This window comes from Scyliorhinus torazame, chromosome 8 (genome assembly GCF_047496885.1).
Source record: "Scyliorhinus torazame isolate Kashiwa2021f chromosome 8, sScyTor2.1, whole genome shotgun sequence".
Classification (NCBI taxonomy): Eukaryota; Metazoa; Chordata; class Chondrichthyes; order Carcharhiniformes; family Scyliorhinidae; genus Scyliorhinus; species Scyliorhinus torazame.
This window is the reverse complement of record NC_092714.1, coordinates 242,172,776-242,189,750: the sequence shown is the minus strand read 5'-3', so window position 1 is coordinate 242,189,750 and position 16,975 is coordinate 242,172,776. Positions and strand designations below refer to the sequence as shown.

The window sequence follows — 16,975 nt, the reverse complement described above, 5'->3', positions numbered from 1 at the left end:
CTAGTAAGTCCTTAGCTTTGATGCGTGCCACGGGTTGAAGTATAATTTGGCTTTATTTTCCTGTCCCCCCCCTCCCCTCCTTTTACTGGTTATTGGCTCAGCACTAGTCTATTGGTTAAATCTACTATGAACATGTGACTATTCTTCACACATGAGTAAAGTGAAAAAATGCCAATGGGCAAACATATCAATTGAGTCTACTTTTATTTGATATTCACCCACTGACTATATGTGGGCCTGGAGGATCAGGTCGTCGTCTTATTCTCAGGTGGTTCCTCATTCCAGGATTGTGGATCCAGTATTGGAATTTTTAGTCATCTTAGGGCACACAACCCTGGAGTGTAGGAAAGGTGTCTGCTGCATGTTGTCCATGTCTCTGACACGTACAGGAGGAGGGCAGGTAGCACTGTAGCCTTGTAGGTCACGAGCTTGAAGTCCAAAGTCACTTACCCATCCTAATCAAGAGTAATTGAGACAAATTTCAGTATTCCAACACTGCCCTGACTGAGAACAACTAATTTAGCACAGAGATTAAGAGGATCAGAGACCAGAGTATATATTTCCAACAAGTGGACACTTAATGCAGTAGTATTAAGACAGTTTATTTGGTCATAAAGGTTATACTTAAATCAAGGCGATGGGTGTCCTAGTTCAAATGGCTCTCGCTTCCCATTGACTCCAGTTGCTACGAACAGCTTGTGACTCCTGTTCTTCTTTCCTCTCCTTGAGTCTTTCAATCTGTGCACTAAACTTCTGCGAGTTGATCGTTTTTACCCCCTGCAGCAAGGTGGCCTTCCTGTGCTGCTGTGTTCTGATCTTGCTGACTGTCAGTGCTTAAATTAACTGTAATTGTGATCAATCACAACCCATGGTTGTGATGCGTCACAGTCATGACCCAAACAGCATATTCTTAACACATAAACAGTCAATCCATAACTTGTGGTTCCAATTAACTCACACCGCCTCCTCAGGCATCTAAAGTTAACCCTCTTCTACTAGGAAGTCGTACACAATTCAAAAATGCACATAAAAATCTATTCATAACACACACAATGTATAAAAGATACAATAATTATAATGAGGTTCCCTTGCCTTTGCAGACTAGGGATTAAACCAGACATCTCTACTCTGTACAGCTCAGTTGCTGATTCCCTAAACCAGCTGAACCAAAAGCGAAATTAGCTGCCCCGACTGACAGTATTACAGTGATTGTTGACCCAGAAACTGTAGTCCTGGCTGCAGAATTGTTTGTGGTTATCCTGAATGGGAAGTTTGAGCTGATACTTATATCCCCATTGTGTAATTTGGTGTGTTAAACAGCCAAGCCATTGTGGTTGACACTTACTGCAGAAATAGATTCTGCAAGAAGGTTAGCAAGGTTCTGGACCATCTATAAGAGAACCTTTTGAACATTACAATTCCAGGTAGATCAGCAGACGTTTCTGCTTCAAATGCGCTTTTAAACGACTAGCAGGCATACACTTTTACAACAGTTTACTTATTGTGTACTCTACTGCCAGTACAGCATATGTACAAAGCACAATGCCTCAGCAGTTCGGTTCATTTGCATCAAAGGTTCCAATATCTTTGTGGACTGTGTTACTTTCAGGAAATGCAGGATAACCAAAGTCCAGTTATTGACGCATTGCAACCGGATCAGCAACTTGAGCATCTGCTGCCAGATGGTGAGAAAAGAGAAGGTACATTTCAACTTTATTTAAATAATCAAAAAATTTGTCTTGAAGAAGGGAGGGATAAGCAAAAAGAATTTATGAACTTTAAAGCTACATAGCATTTTCCTTACCAATGGAAAAAGACCAGCTGAGTTAGCCTTTGGGCCTTTTTAAGTTAGGAAGGGAACTATTGCTTATGCTATTTATTTCTTCTTCAGACCTTACTGCGGTTAAGCTGATGTTATAATTTCTGTGATTCCAGGCCATTGCTGCTTCCCCAAAATGAAGGTGGTACCAGCAACCTGCTCGACACCTTTCATTTCTCCCCCTGCATTTATTCCCCTCTTTCAAGAATATTAAGGATGTGGTGGGGTTTGGGGGGAGGTGGCAGAATTGAAAGCCACACTGTCTTGGTGTGACTTTTGTGTTGTTGAAATATGGCAATAATCTGTCTTCCTGTTTGCCCATGATTTGTCCTGTCTGTCCAAGTATGCTGTACATTGAATATTCCTTCATCTAGATATTGCCGTTTCAATTGATTCAGTCCATTATTATGTTACATCACTTATTAATGTTGAGTGCTCTACTCTGGGATAACATTGCCCTGCATGGTTTTATTTTTGCTGGTGATAGTTTTCTCAGGGTAGATTTTACAACTTTTCACTTCTGTGCAACAGAGGTACACATTGTGAAATTGAACGTGGAAACCAATACACACTACATAATTCTTTTTCTCTTAAAATTGTTTTCCCCTTTTGTGCTTCTGCCACATTTAGCTTTGCTAGCTGTTGGTTTACCAAAATTGTTTGGGATATTGGGGCAAGCCTTCCGACATCAGCAGTGTGAATGTAGAGGTTTCGGTCACTGTTACACTTCAAGACCCATCTGAAATCCTGGCATGCACAAAAACACTGCAATTGCCCCGGAAATTTAAACCCATTGTCTGATTCGCTCTGCGTGGGACCTTCCACGCATATCTCTTGTATTGATCTCAGTCTTGGGAGACTTGGGCGCAATGCATGCTACTTATCCAATACTTAATACTTACCCTAGAAATGTTACACGATAATTTCTGGTCTAACTCCATAACTCAACCCACCATCCCAACTGATCTCCAATTGCAATCCCACTGACTCAACATGTCACCCCGCAACCCAGCCCCCACTCACTTGCCAATTATTCATGCAACCACTTGCTTACCCACTCATTTACCCGTTTACCAATTTACTCACTTTCCTACTCACTCACCCATCAACTTGCTCACCCATCCACTCTTTCACCCACTCATTCACTCGCTCACCCTCTCACCACCCATCCAGTTAGCAACTTCCCCACATACCCATTTATCCAGTCACTCGTCCACCCACTCACACACCCACATGCCCATGCAATCGTTCATCCACCCATTAACCAGGCCATTCAACCTCCATTCACTCCCCCACCCACTCACGCATTAACCCACTGAAATGATTGAGATATTTAAGCACTTAACTGATAAGGCAGCTGATGGTGCAAAAAGAGGGTGTGTCTCTGCACTGCGCCTCTTCACTGGTGTTCCCTGTGGAGGCTGCAATGTGCATTGCTGCCACAGATGGGAACAGTGTCTTATCTAGAAGGACACTAAAAAGTCAAGTTGCAGCAACCTTCACAGTCAGTAGCCACTGTCCCAACATTGCCGTTGACTGGAAGATCTGGGCCAATGTCACAGGTGAACAGAGTGAAATATATTCCTATTTGTCCTTCAGGCTGGAACGTAATCCTCTGATTTTTCAGGTGTAAACTCACTTCGTTAACTCTGTTGAAGATTCTCAGCTCGAAAATATTACACCATGAATCATCAGCTGCAATATGTTAAAAGGGAGAAATTGTACGTTGATGTTTGGAGTAGGAGAGAACTGTTTTGTACAGCCAGTAAGTTGTGTGCTTTTGCTAAATTTGTAGGGTGGAATACTCACATTTTGAAACCCAAGTGAGGTGGTGGGTGGTTCCGGTGGCACCTGTCGCACTGACCAGAATGTCAGGATCCTGCGTCAGATACGGTGCTTGGGACCTCATTAATAATCCATGAAGGGGTTCCACATCTCCTCTCCTGGCAGGCCCGCAGCTGATTGGTCTGTCCGCCCTCAGCTGGTGGGTTCAAAGGTCTCGGTGCCATACTTAAATACCAGTCCAGCAAACTCATTCACTCTCTCCAGTCCACCGATCTGCACCAGGTCACGCAAGATGTTAGCAACACAGAGGGAAAAGGCTAGTGGCTTCAAGAGGACAGCACTGGGTTTCAGCACCAGGGCCCTCGAGACCCTTATTGAAGAGAGCGGGCCCACCAGCACACCCGCTACCCTAGAGATGGCTCAAAGAAGCAAGCTAACCTGGCCTGGGAGGTCATTGCATAGGAGGTCAGTGCGGCTGTCTCCTGCCGACGGAGCGTGATCCAGTGCAGTAAGCGGATGAATGAGCTCAACCACTCCGCCAGGGAATGAGCTCCAGAAGCTAATTTTGTGGTCCTCCCGCACTTCAGCATACCCCTTCCAGACACAATTGATCTTACTTTTGAGTTTGCAAGATGCCATTTTACTTGCCGGGATAGTGGTGGTGCACCTTTTTTTACAGGACTCTCTCTCTGTCTCTCTCTCTCTCAATGTACACGTGCCTGATTTACGTGAAGTCTCAATGTGCAGGTAAAGATGCCACCTGTTATTCTCCAGCCACAAGTCAGGAAATGAAAGCGAGGGAAGAACTCAGAAAAATGATAATCACCAGAAAAGTGGTATTGAACAAATTGTCGGGTATGCGGGCAGCAAATCCTCTGGTCTGAATGGACTTCATCCTAAGGTCTTGAAAGAAGTGGCTAATGAGATGGCTGATGCATTTTTAAAAAATTTCTAAAATCCCCCAGATTTGGGAAAGGTTCCATTTAGATTGGAAGGTAGCAAGTGTATCTCCTTTATTTAAAAATAGAGGGAGCCAACGCACAGGAAACTACAGGACAGTTAGACTAGCTTCTGTCATGGGAAGAATGTTAGAAGCTATTATTAAAGATATTATAGCAAGGCACTTGGAAACATTCAAGAAATCAGGCAGAGTCAACATTGGTTTGCGAAAGGGAAGTCATGTTTAACCAAGTTGTTAGAGTTATTTTGAAGGAGTCATCTGTTCTGTGGATATGGGAAACTGGTGGATGTATTGTACTTAGATTTCCAGAAGGCATTTGATAAGGTGCCACATCAAAGGTTATTGTGTAAAATAAATGCTCACGGTGTAGGGAGTAATTTATTGGTAGGGATTAAAGATTAGCTAACTGACGGGAATCAGAGCTGGCATAAATGGGTCTTTCTCTGGTTGGCAGGATGTGTTAAGTGTTGTGCCACAGGGATCATTGCTGGGGCCTCCATTTTTAACAAGTTATACCTTCAGTCCCCTCATCCCAGTAATTTGTATCAGAAGCTAAGCTGCTGATGACACAAAGATAGGTAGGAAAGTAAATTGTGGAGAAGACGTAAGGAGTCTATAAAGAGCCATGGATTAAGTGGGTGGACAAAACTGTGGCAAATAGAGTATTGTCACAACCTCCTGGACTAGCTAATTACGCGGGCAATTCCAGCCGCACCTGATCTGGAGTTGCAACACAAGTGAAATTAGATGTTATTTTAAAATACCTGAGGACCTTGGCTGAGCCCAATAAACTACAGTAACTGGGTTTGTAAATTAAACACAAATAACCTTTTATTATTTAACAGTAATATTATTAAACTGACAACAATGTAACTGACTACCTAACACACCTTTCCCAACACCTCACTTTCCAACTTGCCCCATTCTAATATATACATACACACAAGCACACACGACAACGTACAGGGAAAGGATGATGGAGAGGGAAGATGCACTTGGATGGTTTCCAGTTAAAGCTTTTCAGAAGTTCAAGCTTTTGTTTCGATGCTTCTTCCTTCTCAGCTTGGGATGGTTTTCTCTGGCATGGCTGTCTACTTTCTCTGTAGATGCAAGATTATCTCAAATATATGGTGAAGATGTACCAGGCGCTCATTGGTTTTAGAGCAATAAAGCAGTTCTTTATTTCAGCAGCAAGAGAGAGAGAGATCTTTCAAGATCTAATCACTTCTGCCCAGCTCTCTCAGAAACATCACGCAGGAACCAATCACTGTCCCTAGGCAACCCACAGATTGCCTACCAACCAATCTAACCAACTTCCTCCGAAGCTGGCTCTTAAGATTCACCGGTGCCGAGTCTGTTTTTTCCTTTCTAAACGAATCAAATCCTGGAACGCACTATCCTGACAAGCAGGTTGCTTCAAGGCACATTCCGCCGATGGGTCCACCGACCAAAAATAATAAAATAAAAGAAGGGGAACAAAGGAAAATCAAAAGGAAAAGGAAGGACAAGAATAGTATAATGTGGGCAAATGTGAGATTTTCCATTTTGGCAGGAAGAATAAAAGAAGAAGCTGGTTATCTAAATAGTGAGAACTTGCAGAGCTCTTGAGGTGCAGAGGGATCTGGGTGTCGTAATGCATGAATCAAAAAGGCAAGGATATAAGTACAGCAAGTAAAAAGGAAAAATAATGCAGTGTTATCAGTTACTGTGAGGGGAATTGATTACAAAAGTAGGGAGGTTGTGCTTCAGCTGTACAGGGCATTGTTGAGACCACAACTTGAGTATTGTGTACCAAACTGGGTCGCCTTATTTAAGGAAATATGCAAATTCCATTAGAAGCAGTTCAGAGAAGGTTTCCTCGACAAATACCAGAACAGGCAGGATGTCAAATGAGGAAAGGTTAGGTTTGTATCCACTAGAGTTTAGCAAAGTAAGAGATGAGTACAAGGGGGGGGTAAGAGGATTGAAACCTTCGGGGCATTGACAGGGTAGATGTGAAGATGTGGGAGAATCGAGAACTAGGGGTCACTGTTTAAAAATAAAGGGTCGCTCATTTAAGAACCAGGTGACGAGAAACTTTCTTCTGAGAGTCATTAGTCTCTGGGACACCCTTCCTCAAAAGATAGTGGAAGCAGAACCTTTGAAAACATTTCAGGCAGAGCTGGATAGACTCTGGATTAACAAGGGGGTGAATGGTTATTGAGCATAGACAGGAATGTGGGGTTGAAGTTAAAATTCGATCAATCATGATTTTATTGTTGGCCGAGTAGGTTCGAGGAGGAAAAGTGGCCTACTCTTGCTTCTAATTCATCTGTTTGTATCTAGACTCCCCACTAATATTTAATCCTGCCGTTGTGGTGGTGGACAGTGACATCCCAAACCCCTGCCCTCAACATGCAACCCAACTAGTCAACTTTGGACCATTATTACGGTGGCTGCATGAGTCCTGCACCACAGTGCTGACCAGATAGACACTCGTGTGTGGCACCAAGTGGAAGGAGGCCCTTCTACTCCCCAACCCCAGGTGCAGTACTGATCCGAGTTGGTGATCGAGGACAGTCCATGGATCTAGCAGCGCTCTGCTTTCCATGGAGTTGGAGGCAGGAACCAGTCTGCCTCGGCAGGCTGGTGTACAGCACATCAGGAGCAGTGCACAACTATGGCAGATGGTGTTGGGAGGTGCGCTTTCCTCAAAAGTCCTTGACGAACTGAGGGCGGCCTTGTGTATGCCAGCCTCGCCTGTTTTGATGCCAACGTGATTTCTTGCTGGCGCAATGCCAGCCTACTGGGATTCCGGTGGCCAGCTGCTTTAATGAGCATTCGTGGGATGCAAACTAATGCTAATGCCATTTGTGCCAACGGGATGACCGAACCACCATTGAGAGAATTGCAACATGGTTTATACTGGAGGGTTTCCAACCTTTTGGTTCCCACCAGATTCATCATGCCCGCCTGCCACCAATCCCGCCATGGGTGGGATGAGAGAATTCTGCCTGTGCCACAGCTTTGGAAGCGATTTTAAAAAGAGAGTTATGATGATCTTTCCTTTTTTGCGTAACCTCAAACCCAATTTTTAGAGAGCTTTCCAATGGTGGATGGATTGTTATCTTCAAAATAAAAAAGCCAAGATATTTTGTGAAACGATGACGCACTTCAGAAATTAGACATCAAGAGTCAGGTATTACTGCATATTATAAGTTTAACGTTGGTGTAGTTAGTAAGAAAATTCTAGATGGAAAATAGACAATCGCATCCATATTTTTGACAGCTGCACTTGTGTTTTTGGTTTTTTATTGTAGCAAGTAACCTATTGTTGTCAATGCAGATTTCTTTATTTCTCTTTTCTGCAGCTTGTTCTGATAAATGCAAGACTTCGCTACCAACACAGTGTGAACTTTCAAAGACAGAATTTATATCTTTTGATATTTCTTATTCTGAACAAGCATCAATTTTGCGAAACCATGCACTGTATATAAAGTCCAACAAGAAAAGAAAGGATGATGGGACTTTGCCTGTGAGTAATCTTCGTTACTTCTTTTACTCCGTCTGAAATCAGCCTAAACATAGACTGAGTGCTTAAGCCTATTTCACATTGAATACCTCTTCTCATATCTAAAGTTAGACAAAGTGATTAATCAGACAAAATAGCTGGCTCCACTTTGCAACAGAGTCACGGAATCACAGAATAATACAGTGCAGAAGAGGCCCTTCGGCCCATCAAGTCTGATGCATGAAAGACACTTGACCTGTCTACCTAATCCAATTCTCCAGCACTTGGTTTATAACCTTGAATGTTCTGACGTGCCAAGTGCTCAGTGAGGTACTTTTTATAGACTGTGAGGCATCCTTCCTCTACCACCCTCCTAGGCATGTTTGTGGATGATTGCATAATGTTCACCATTCATGAAGCCTCAGATAAAGAAGCAGTCCATTTCCAAATACAGCAAGACCGGGACAATATCCCCCCCCCCCATCCCCCTCAAAGCCTGTCCACCATCTACAAGGCACAAGTCAGGAGCGAAATGGAATACTCTCCACTTGCCTGGATGAGTACAGCTCCAACAACACTCCAGAAGCTCGACACCATCCAGGATAAAGCAGCCCACTTGAATGCTCCCCCTTCCATGAACATTCAAAACTTCCACCATCGACTAACGGTGGCAGGTGTGTGTACCATCTATAAAATGCACTGCAATCACCAAGGTTCCTTAGACAGCACCTTTCAAACTCAGGACCAAAACCATCTAGAAGGACAAGAGCAGCAGATACATGGAACCCCACCACCTGGAGGTTCCCCTCCCAAGTCACTCGCCACCCTGACTTGGAAATATATCGCCGTTCCTTCACTGTCGCTGGAGCAACATCCTGGAACTCCCTCCCTAACAGCACAATGGGTGTAACTACACATCAAGGACTGCAGCGGTTCAAGAAGGCAACTCACCACCACCTTCTGAAGGGCAACTAGGGATGTGCAATAAATGCTGGCCTAACCAGCGATGCCCATATCCCGTTTAAAAAAAAAAAAAATTAAATTCCAGATCGTCCCACGCTCTGGGTAAAAATGTTTTTCCTCAAATCCCTCCTAAACCTCCTACCCCTCACCTTGAACTTGAGTCGCCTTGTAACTGACCCTTCACTAAGGGGACAGCTGCTCTCTGTCCACCCTGTCCATGCTCCTCATAATCTTGTACACCTCGATCAGGTCACACCCTCAATCTTTTCTGTTCCAACGAAAACAGCCCAAGCCTATGCAACCTCTCTTCATAAGGTGGATCGCCTCTGCACCCACTCCAGTGCCCCCGCCAATCCTTTCTATAATGTGGCGACCAGAATTGCTCACAATACTCCAGCTGTGGCCTCACTAAAGTTCTATACAACTCCAACGTAACCTCCCTGCTTTTGTAATCTACGTCTCGATTGATAAAGTTGTGTCCCATATGCCTTTTTCACCAACTTATTAACCTTCCCTTCTGGCTTCAGAGATCTATGAACAAACGCACCAAGATCCCTTTGTTTCTCAGAACTTCCAGGTGTCTGGACATTCATTGAATGCTTCCTTGTCAGATTACTCCTTCCAAAGTGTATCACCTTACACGTTTCAGGGTTAAATTCAATTTGTCACATTTCTGCCCATTTGATCAACCTGCCTATATCCTCCTGTAACCCAAGACACTGCACCGCACTGTTAAGCACCCGGCCAATTTTGTGTCACCCGCAAACTTACTGATCCTACTCCCCACATAGTTATCTTTGTCATTTATATAAATGACTAACAATAGGGGGCCCAGCACAGATCCCTGTGGTCCCACAGGACACTGGCTTCCAGTCACTAAAGCAGCCGTCTGTCATCACCCTCTGTCGCCTACAGCTAACCCAATTTTGAATCCACCTTATCAAGTTCCCCTGTATCCCATGTGCATTTGCCTTCTTTATAAGTCTCCCATCTGGGACCTTGTCAAAGACTTTGCTGAAATCCATGTAAACTTATTGAACTGCAATACCCCCATCTACACAGCTAGTCACACGCTCAAAAAATTCAATCAAATCTGTTAGGCACGACCTCCATCTGACAAAGCCATGCTGACTATTCCTGATCAAACCTTGCCTCTACAAGTGGAGATCGATTCTCTCCTTCAGAACTTTCTCCAATAGTTTCCCTATTACTGACGTGAGACTCACTGGACTTTAGCTCCCTGGCTTATCTCAACAACCTTTCTTAACTAGTGGAACGACATGAGCTGTTTCCAGTCCTCTGACACCTCCCCTGTGGCCAGAGAGGAATTAGAAATTTGGGTCAGATGTGCCTTTTACTATACGAAGTTACGTGTGCTGAAGTCAGGAGTCACAAATTCCACAAACACTTCTGTAGATTTTAAATGGTAAATTAAAATGTTTATTAACAATAGAAAACATAAACGTATGAGGGGTGGAATTTTACCCCAAAATGGCAAATGTCTAGTTCTGACTGAAAACCGTTGGGCGGGATTCTCCATCCCGCCAGCCCCGTTTTCCAGCACGCCCCCGCCGTCAGCAGGATCCATCGTTCCAGCAGCCGGCCAATGGGGTTTCTCATTGTGGCCATCCCACGTCGATGGGAAATCCGCAGGCATGGATGTGCTGCCGGCGACGTGGAGGATCCCGTCAACGGAGAATCCCACAGGTTGTTTCTCCCCCAAGACAAGCAGACAGATTTTATCTCTAAACCTTCTGACACTTTGTCAAAAAAAAAATGGAAGGGATGTGTTCTGCACCATTCCTCTGGTGGGGTGGGGCCTGGTAGAGTCGGCGGCAAGCCTGGCTACCCCCAACCACACCCAATGGCAGTATCAGGTCTTCAGTGCCCCCACATCGCCGGCATGAGGACTACACTGCCACTGCTTCCCTGTCTTTCCCCCCCGCCCCGGTTCTGGATTTCAGTGTCCTCGCCACCATTTCTGGCGCCAGGGTTTCTTTCTCTGCCCCCCCCCCCATCGCTGGCATCCGCACATAGGGCTACCGCATCCCATGTGGTTCCTTGACGGCCCTGGCCCCAACAGAACCTGGAAGCGGCAGGTTCACACCTACCATGTCCCTGACCACCTGGGGCTGCTCTGCCCTCCATGTCCCTGTGGGGCCACCTTAACTGCAGGAAAGCAGTAGTGACTCGGCAGGGGGTGGGGAATCTGAACCCCCTTCTCTCTCTTTCTCCCCCCCCCCCCCCCCCCCCCCCCCCCCCCCCCCGGGAGGTTTGGTGTTTTCAACTGCATGGTAATGCCCTCTTTGGGTGTGAACCTGATTACGTTGCCAGCGAGGGGGGGGAAGATTCTATTTTGAAATCACCCCTGCGCAAGTCCCGTTATGACCTTTGCACAAGAGTTAGCAGCCAGAACGGGATTTGCGTCCAAGGAAAATGGGCCCCAAAATTTCCCCCCACGATTGCATTTACACTGTTAAAATTAACCTTGCAGAACATTTCCCCCAAAAAGATTTCTTCTTGGATAGACTCACAAATAAACACCCATTTAGGCAGCAGTCCCTATAGATATTTAATTTTCCATATTCCAGTAATATTACCACAAGTCACCCACTGTTGCAATAGGGAAGGTATGTCACACAGCTTCTCTGTCTCACTCCGTTGTGGAGAATTCCAGAAGCTTTGGAATAAACTCTGCTTCCTGAAGATAACAGACACTCTTCTAGGTGATTTTTTTCATTTGGCTTTTCACAGCTCTGACCAAGCACAGAACACACTCCAGGGTCTTAACGGCTACTCCTCTCAACACAACTCCCAACTGAAAATATGTTACTTCTTCATTAATCTTTCTCAATTGTCTTTATCGTTATTTGAAATCTACCTTTCCTAGAATATAAAAACCTTTTGTCTTTTCCTTATCACCACTACTTTGAGATAAAATAAGATGTAATAATTTAGCCTCATTTATTATATCCTTTTAAATTGTAAACTTTCTTGCCTCCCTTTGAAATTCAGCAGCTAAATATCCAAAGCCTCACTTATCCTCTCAGGCAAATTTCTAACTACCTTACATTTACTTGTAGAACATCCCACTTGGCCCCTTCATTTCAAGTGCCTGCTTTTCACACCTAGCCGTTTGGTCCCAATTCCAGAATTACTCAGTCCCCAGCGTAATTAAATTAGACACACACCCGTATACACCAACACAGTATCCTCAAAAATAATAACATTATAAAAAATGTTATAATTTTAATATGTAAAGTTAAAATGCATGGGATTACAGGTAGTGTCTTGAGATGGATAGAAAGCTGGTTAGCAGACAGGAAGCAAAATGTTGGAATAAAGGGACCTTTTTCTGAATGGCACGCTGTGACTAGTGGGGAACCGTAGGGATCTGTGTTACGACCCCAACTATTCACATTATAGAATAGTGATTTGGGCAAGGGAACTAAATGTATTATCTCCAAATTTGCAGATGATCAAAGTTGGGTGGGAGGATGAGCTTGAGGAGGATGCAGAGATGCTTCAGCAGGATTTGGACTGGCTGTGTGATTGGGCACAAACATAGCAGATGCAGTTTAATGTGGATAAATGTGAGGGCAGATTATTATTTGAAGTGGTGTAAATTGAGAGAGATGGATATTCAGTGAGACCTTGGTGTCCTTGTATATCAGTCGCTGAAAGTAAGCGTGCAGGTACAGCAGGCAGTACGGAAGGCCAATGGTATATTGGCCTTCATTACAAGAGGATTTGAGTACAGGAATAGAGATGTTTTACTGCAATTGTGTAGGGCATTGGTGAGGCCACACCTGAGTATCATGCGCAGTTTTGTCCTTATCTGAGGAAGGATGTTCTTTCTATGGAGGGAGGGCAGTGAAGGTTTACCAGGCTGAATCCTGGGATGGCGGGTCTGTCTTGTGAGGAGAGACTAAGTCACTTACGATTATATTCATTGTAGTTTAGAAGAGTGAGAGGGGAACTCATAGAAACTTACAAAATTCTAACAGGATTAGACAGGGTTGATTTAGAAAGAATGTTCCCATGATGGGGAGTCCAGAACTAGGGGTCATGGGTTGAGGATAAAGGTTAACCTTTTAGGACTAAGGTGAGGAGAAATTTATTCATCCAGCAAGTGCTGAATCTTTGGAATTCACGACCACAGAAAGTAGTTAAGGCCAAAACACTGTGTAATTTCAAGAAGGAATTAGAAATAGCTCTTGGGGCTAAAGGGATCAAGGGATATGGGGGAAGGTGGGATCAGGGTATTGAACTTGATGATCAGCCATGAAGATGAATGGTGGAGCATGCTTGAAGGGCCGAATGGCCTACTCCTGCTTCTATTTCTATGCCTCAGGAGAGGGAAACAGAGTCAACGTTTCGAGTTCAGAATGACTTTTTCAGAACTCAAACGATATTTACCGTAGATTTTTCTTTCTATTATCTTCATTTCTTTTCCTTTGGCAATTCTGTTTTACAAATGTGTAGCAGATTGTGAATTAATGAAGAAAATATTCTTCATTCTAATATTCGGGCAATATTTAAATAGATTAACAGATAGGGTGGCACAGTGGTTAGCACTGCTGCCTCACAACGCCAGGGACCTGGATTCAATTCCAGTCTCTGGTAACTGTGTGGAGATTGCACTTTCTCCCAGTGTCTGCACCGGTATACTTTCATGGTCCAAAGATGTGCCGGTTAGGTGGATTGGCCATGCTAAATTGCCCCTTCGTGTCTAAAAGATTAGGTGGAGTTACGGCATAGGGTGGGGACGTGGGCCTAGGTAGAATGCTCTTTCCAAGTGTCGGTGCAGACTCGATGGGCCGAATGCCCTCCTTCTGCACAATAGAGATTCTATGATTTTGTAACTTGTGAATACTACAGCATTTTGCTTCTGAGATTAAATAACATACTCTATTTTTTCCTATTTTAATAGCAATACAGAATGCGGAAGAATAAACTCGGAGTAACAAGAATAGGTGATCTCTCAGCAAATGACATGAAAAAGATTCACAGTTTGGCATTAATTGAGCTGACCGCTCTCTTTGATGTCCTGAATTTAGAGGTGAAACAATGCAAAGCAATGAAAATTAAAGTAAATGGTAGGTGTTAAATGCAAACTCCTCAAGTCAAATAAAGTAATTATGCTGTATGTTTGTAACAAAATAATTTGTCATTTTATAAGGACACTGGGAGTCCACACTGAGTAAAAATAAGAACTATGTTTATTTACAAATGGGATATGTATAGTTCCTTAGTCGGTGCCTTACTGTCCGACCTTAAATACACTGAGTGATTGGGTGGCACAGTAGCATAGTGGTTAGCACTGTTGCTTCACAGCACCAGGGTCCCAGGTTCAATTCCCCCTTGGGTCACTGTTTGTGCAGAGTCTGCCCATTCTCCCTGTGTCTGCGACGATTTCCTCCTGGTGCTCGTGTTTCCTCCCACAAGTCCCGAAAGACATGCTCTTAGGTGAATTGGACATTCTGAATTCTCCCTCTGTGTACCCGAAAAGGCACCGGAGTGTGGCGACTGGGGGATTATCACAGTAACTTCATTGCATGTTAATGTAAGCCTACTTGTGACAATAATAAAGATTATTGTTAGTGGGATGCCCTGCCCCCAGCTGGGGAGCCTGTACTTCGCAAGGAACACAGGGAAGATGCACATTCTCATTCCATAGGTCCCATGTGGGATATTATTTTTTTCTTTAATTTTTCCAATTAAGGGGCAATTTAGTGTAGCCACTCCATCTACCATGCACATCTTTGGGTGGTGGAGACGAGACCCACGCAGACACGGGGAGAATATGCAAACTCCACACGGACAGTGACCCGGGGCCAGGATCGAACCTGGTTCCTTGACACCGTGAGGCAGCAATGCTAACCACTGCGCCATCGCGCTGCCCTGTGCGAGATATTACAATCATGTTCACACTTAACTACATTGTAGAGCTCTTCAGGATTAAACCAGGCTGGTTAGGAAAACGTTTCGCAATTTATTTTTAGCTTTGCTGAACAAAAGCTCAATTTCAGAATTGGAAGGGTGAGACTTTTGTTCCGAGGTATCTTTTTGCATTTTGAAGTTGAATGAGTCGTTTTCGCGGGCTGCGGTGAAGTTTGCCATTAAGAGCACTGAACGGGTAAGTCTCAATGAGATTCCTCTTTCCTTGTGACTTTCTTCTCAGTAGAGAACAGGGCTCCCTGTATGAAGGATTCCAGGTACACCTTGAGATAGGCACTCATGATATTTATATTCTAACATTGCAGAGAAACATTTGCAACTTGGGGAATGGCAGAATCATCAGAAATCCTAATCATCATGGCGATCTGCAATACTAATATAATTTTTGTTGTGTAGAAAATAAAGTTTTTGGTGTCCCACTCGCAAACTTGATTGAAAATGATCAGAAGATTGACCCCAGCACTAAAGTTCCACTATTTCTTAAAGAGGTGAGCCCTTTTGTTTCATGCCAATAAAGAAAAGATTTCAGGAACAAAATAGACAAGCATCAAATTAAAGAAACCATACTTACAAGCGCCCCCCCCCACCCCCCCACCCCCGGCAACAAGTGTGCGTAAAGTCACACATCCTCCAGAATGGAAAATATAGTGCTGTTACTTCACTTGCTCTGTGTTTAAATCCTGGAACACCCTCTCTAACAGCACTGTGGGTGTACCAAAACAGTGTGGATTGCAGTGATTCAAGAAGGTAGCTCTAGAGGGCGACTAGGGATGGACAATAAAATTGCTAGTCACTGCAGTGATGCCCACATCCTCTGAAATAATTAAAAAGAAGCACCCCACTTTCCTACCCTCCCATAGATACTCCTGACCCCAGGCTTACCTGGGCCTCTCGGTGTTGTGACACAGTGGTCAACTCACCGGAATGATGCTGCCGAGACTGTCCGTTCTCTCTAGCAGTACAACCCACCAAGATTGGGGCCAAAATCTCTCCTTAAAACAGGAAACACTGCTCCCGGTGTTAAATTGCTGCAGGACAGCTGTTGGTCATAGGCGAGCACCCGACTGACCCTTTCACCGAGGGCGAAAACCACAGTGTCCCATAAAATCCAGCCGAGAAATGCCACAATCAAGAATATGTGATGTACTTGTTAAATTAAAGATCACATCCAGAGGTACAAGGAACTCTAAGACTGTGAGATTAGCCTGAGCAACAGTAACCAATAAAAGCATAACACTTCTTTTGTCTGTACAGAATTAGCAGAGCATTAACCTCTTCAAAATAACTGCATTCATTCCTTGGCCAAACAGCAAGAGAGGAATTTTAGAATGAATTCGATAAATTTTAAATTCGTACATGTAGCCTGTTCCAATACAAAGCCAATTCTGTTTTCCACAGTTGCTGTGCTGTCTGGAAATTGGAGGTTTAGAAACAGAAGGGATCCTCCGCATTTCGGGCTCTGTTTCTAGGATGAAGGTACTCCTAACCAAACAAACAGAATGAAGTAAAATAAATTTTAATTTTACCAACTGATAGTTTTGGCATTGTAACATTCAGCTTTTGTGTATTTTCTTTCTTGCCCACAGAATTTGCAACAGGAGATTGATGCAAACTTTTACCAAATGAATTTTGACTGGAAGAAAGTGCACCAAAACGACCTTGCAGGCTTATTAAAGATGTTTATCCGTGAATTGCCATCTCCCTTGCTAACAGCAGAATATGTGACTGCTTTCACAGCAGTCAAACGTATGTAGGCTTTCAATAAAGTGGCACATAATGAACTCGGTAATGAAAATAAAATCCATGGGATCAAGGGGAGAGTGGGGGCCTGGACCCCAAATTACTGAAGAACAGAAAGCAGAATGTTGTTGTTCAAGATTAAGTTTCAGATTGGAGGAAACTACACAGTGTTGTTCCTTGTGTTTGATATTAGGGCCACCTCTCTTTAATCTATATTAATGATCCTGCATTTGGGTAAACAGGGTGTAATTTCAAA

General features: G+C 43.9%; 1 protein-coding gene across 7 annotated transcripts in view; it reads left to right on the top strand.

Annotated features, from left to right (window-relative positions):
* Positions 1 to 16,975, top strand: part of arhgap40 (Rho GTPase activating protein 40) — a 176,121-nt gene that overhangs the window by 138,517 nt on the left and 20,629 nt on the right. For 6 of the 7 annotated variants that reach the window (XM_072515020.1, XM_072515018.1, XM_072515017.1 and 3 more), the window contains 6 exons: positions 1,610 to 1,700; positions 7,916 to 8,079; positions 13,952 to 14,117; positions 15,376 to 15,467; positions 16,378 to 16,455; positions 16,566 to 16,725. In XM_072515020.1, the coding sequence (XP_072371121.1) occupies positions 1,610 to 1,700; positions 7,916 to 8,079; positions 13,952 to 14,117; positions 15,376 to 15,467; positions 16,378 to 16,455; positions 16,566 to 16,725 (751 nt within the window). The remainder of the gene's footprint in view (positions 1 to 1,609; positions 1,701 to 7,915; positions 8,080 to 13,951; positions 14,118 to 15,375; positions 15,468 to 16,377; positions 16,456 to 16,565; positions 16,726 to 16,975) is intronic. The other variant, XM_072515019.1, reaches the window with a different exon arrangement.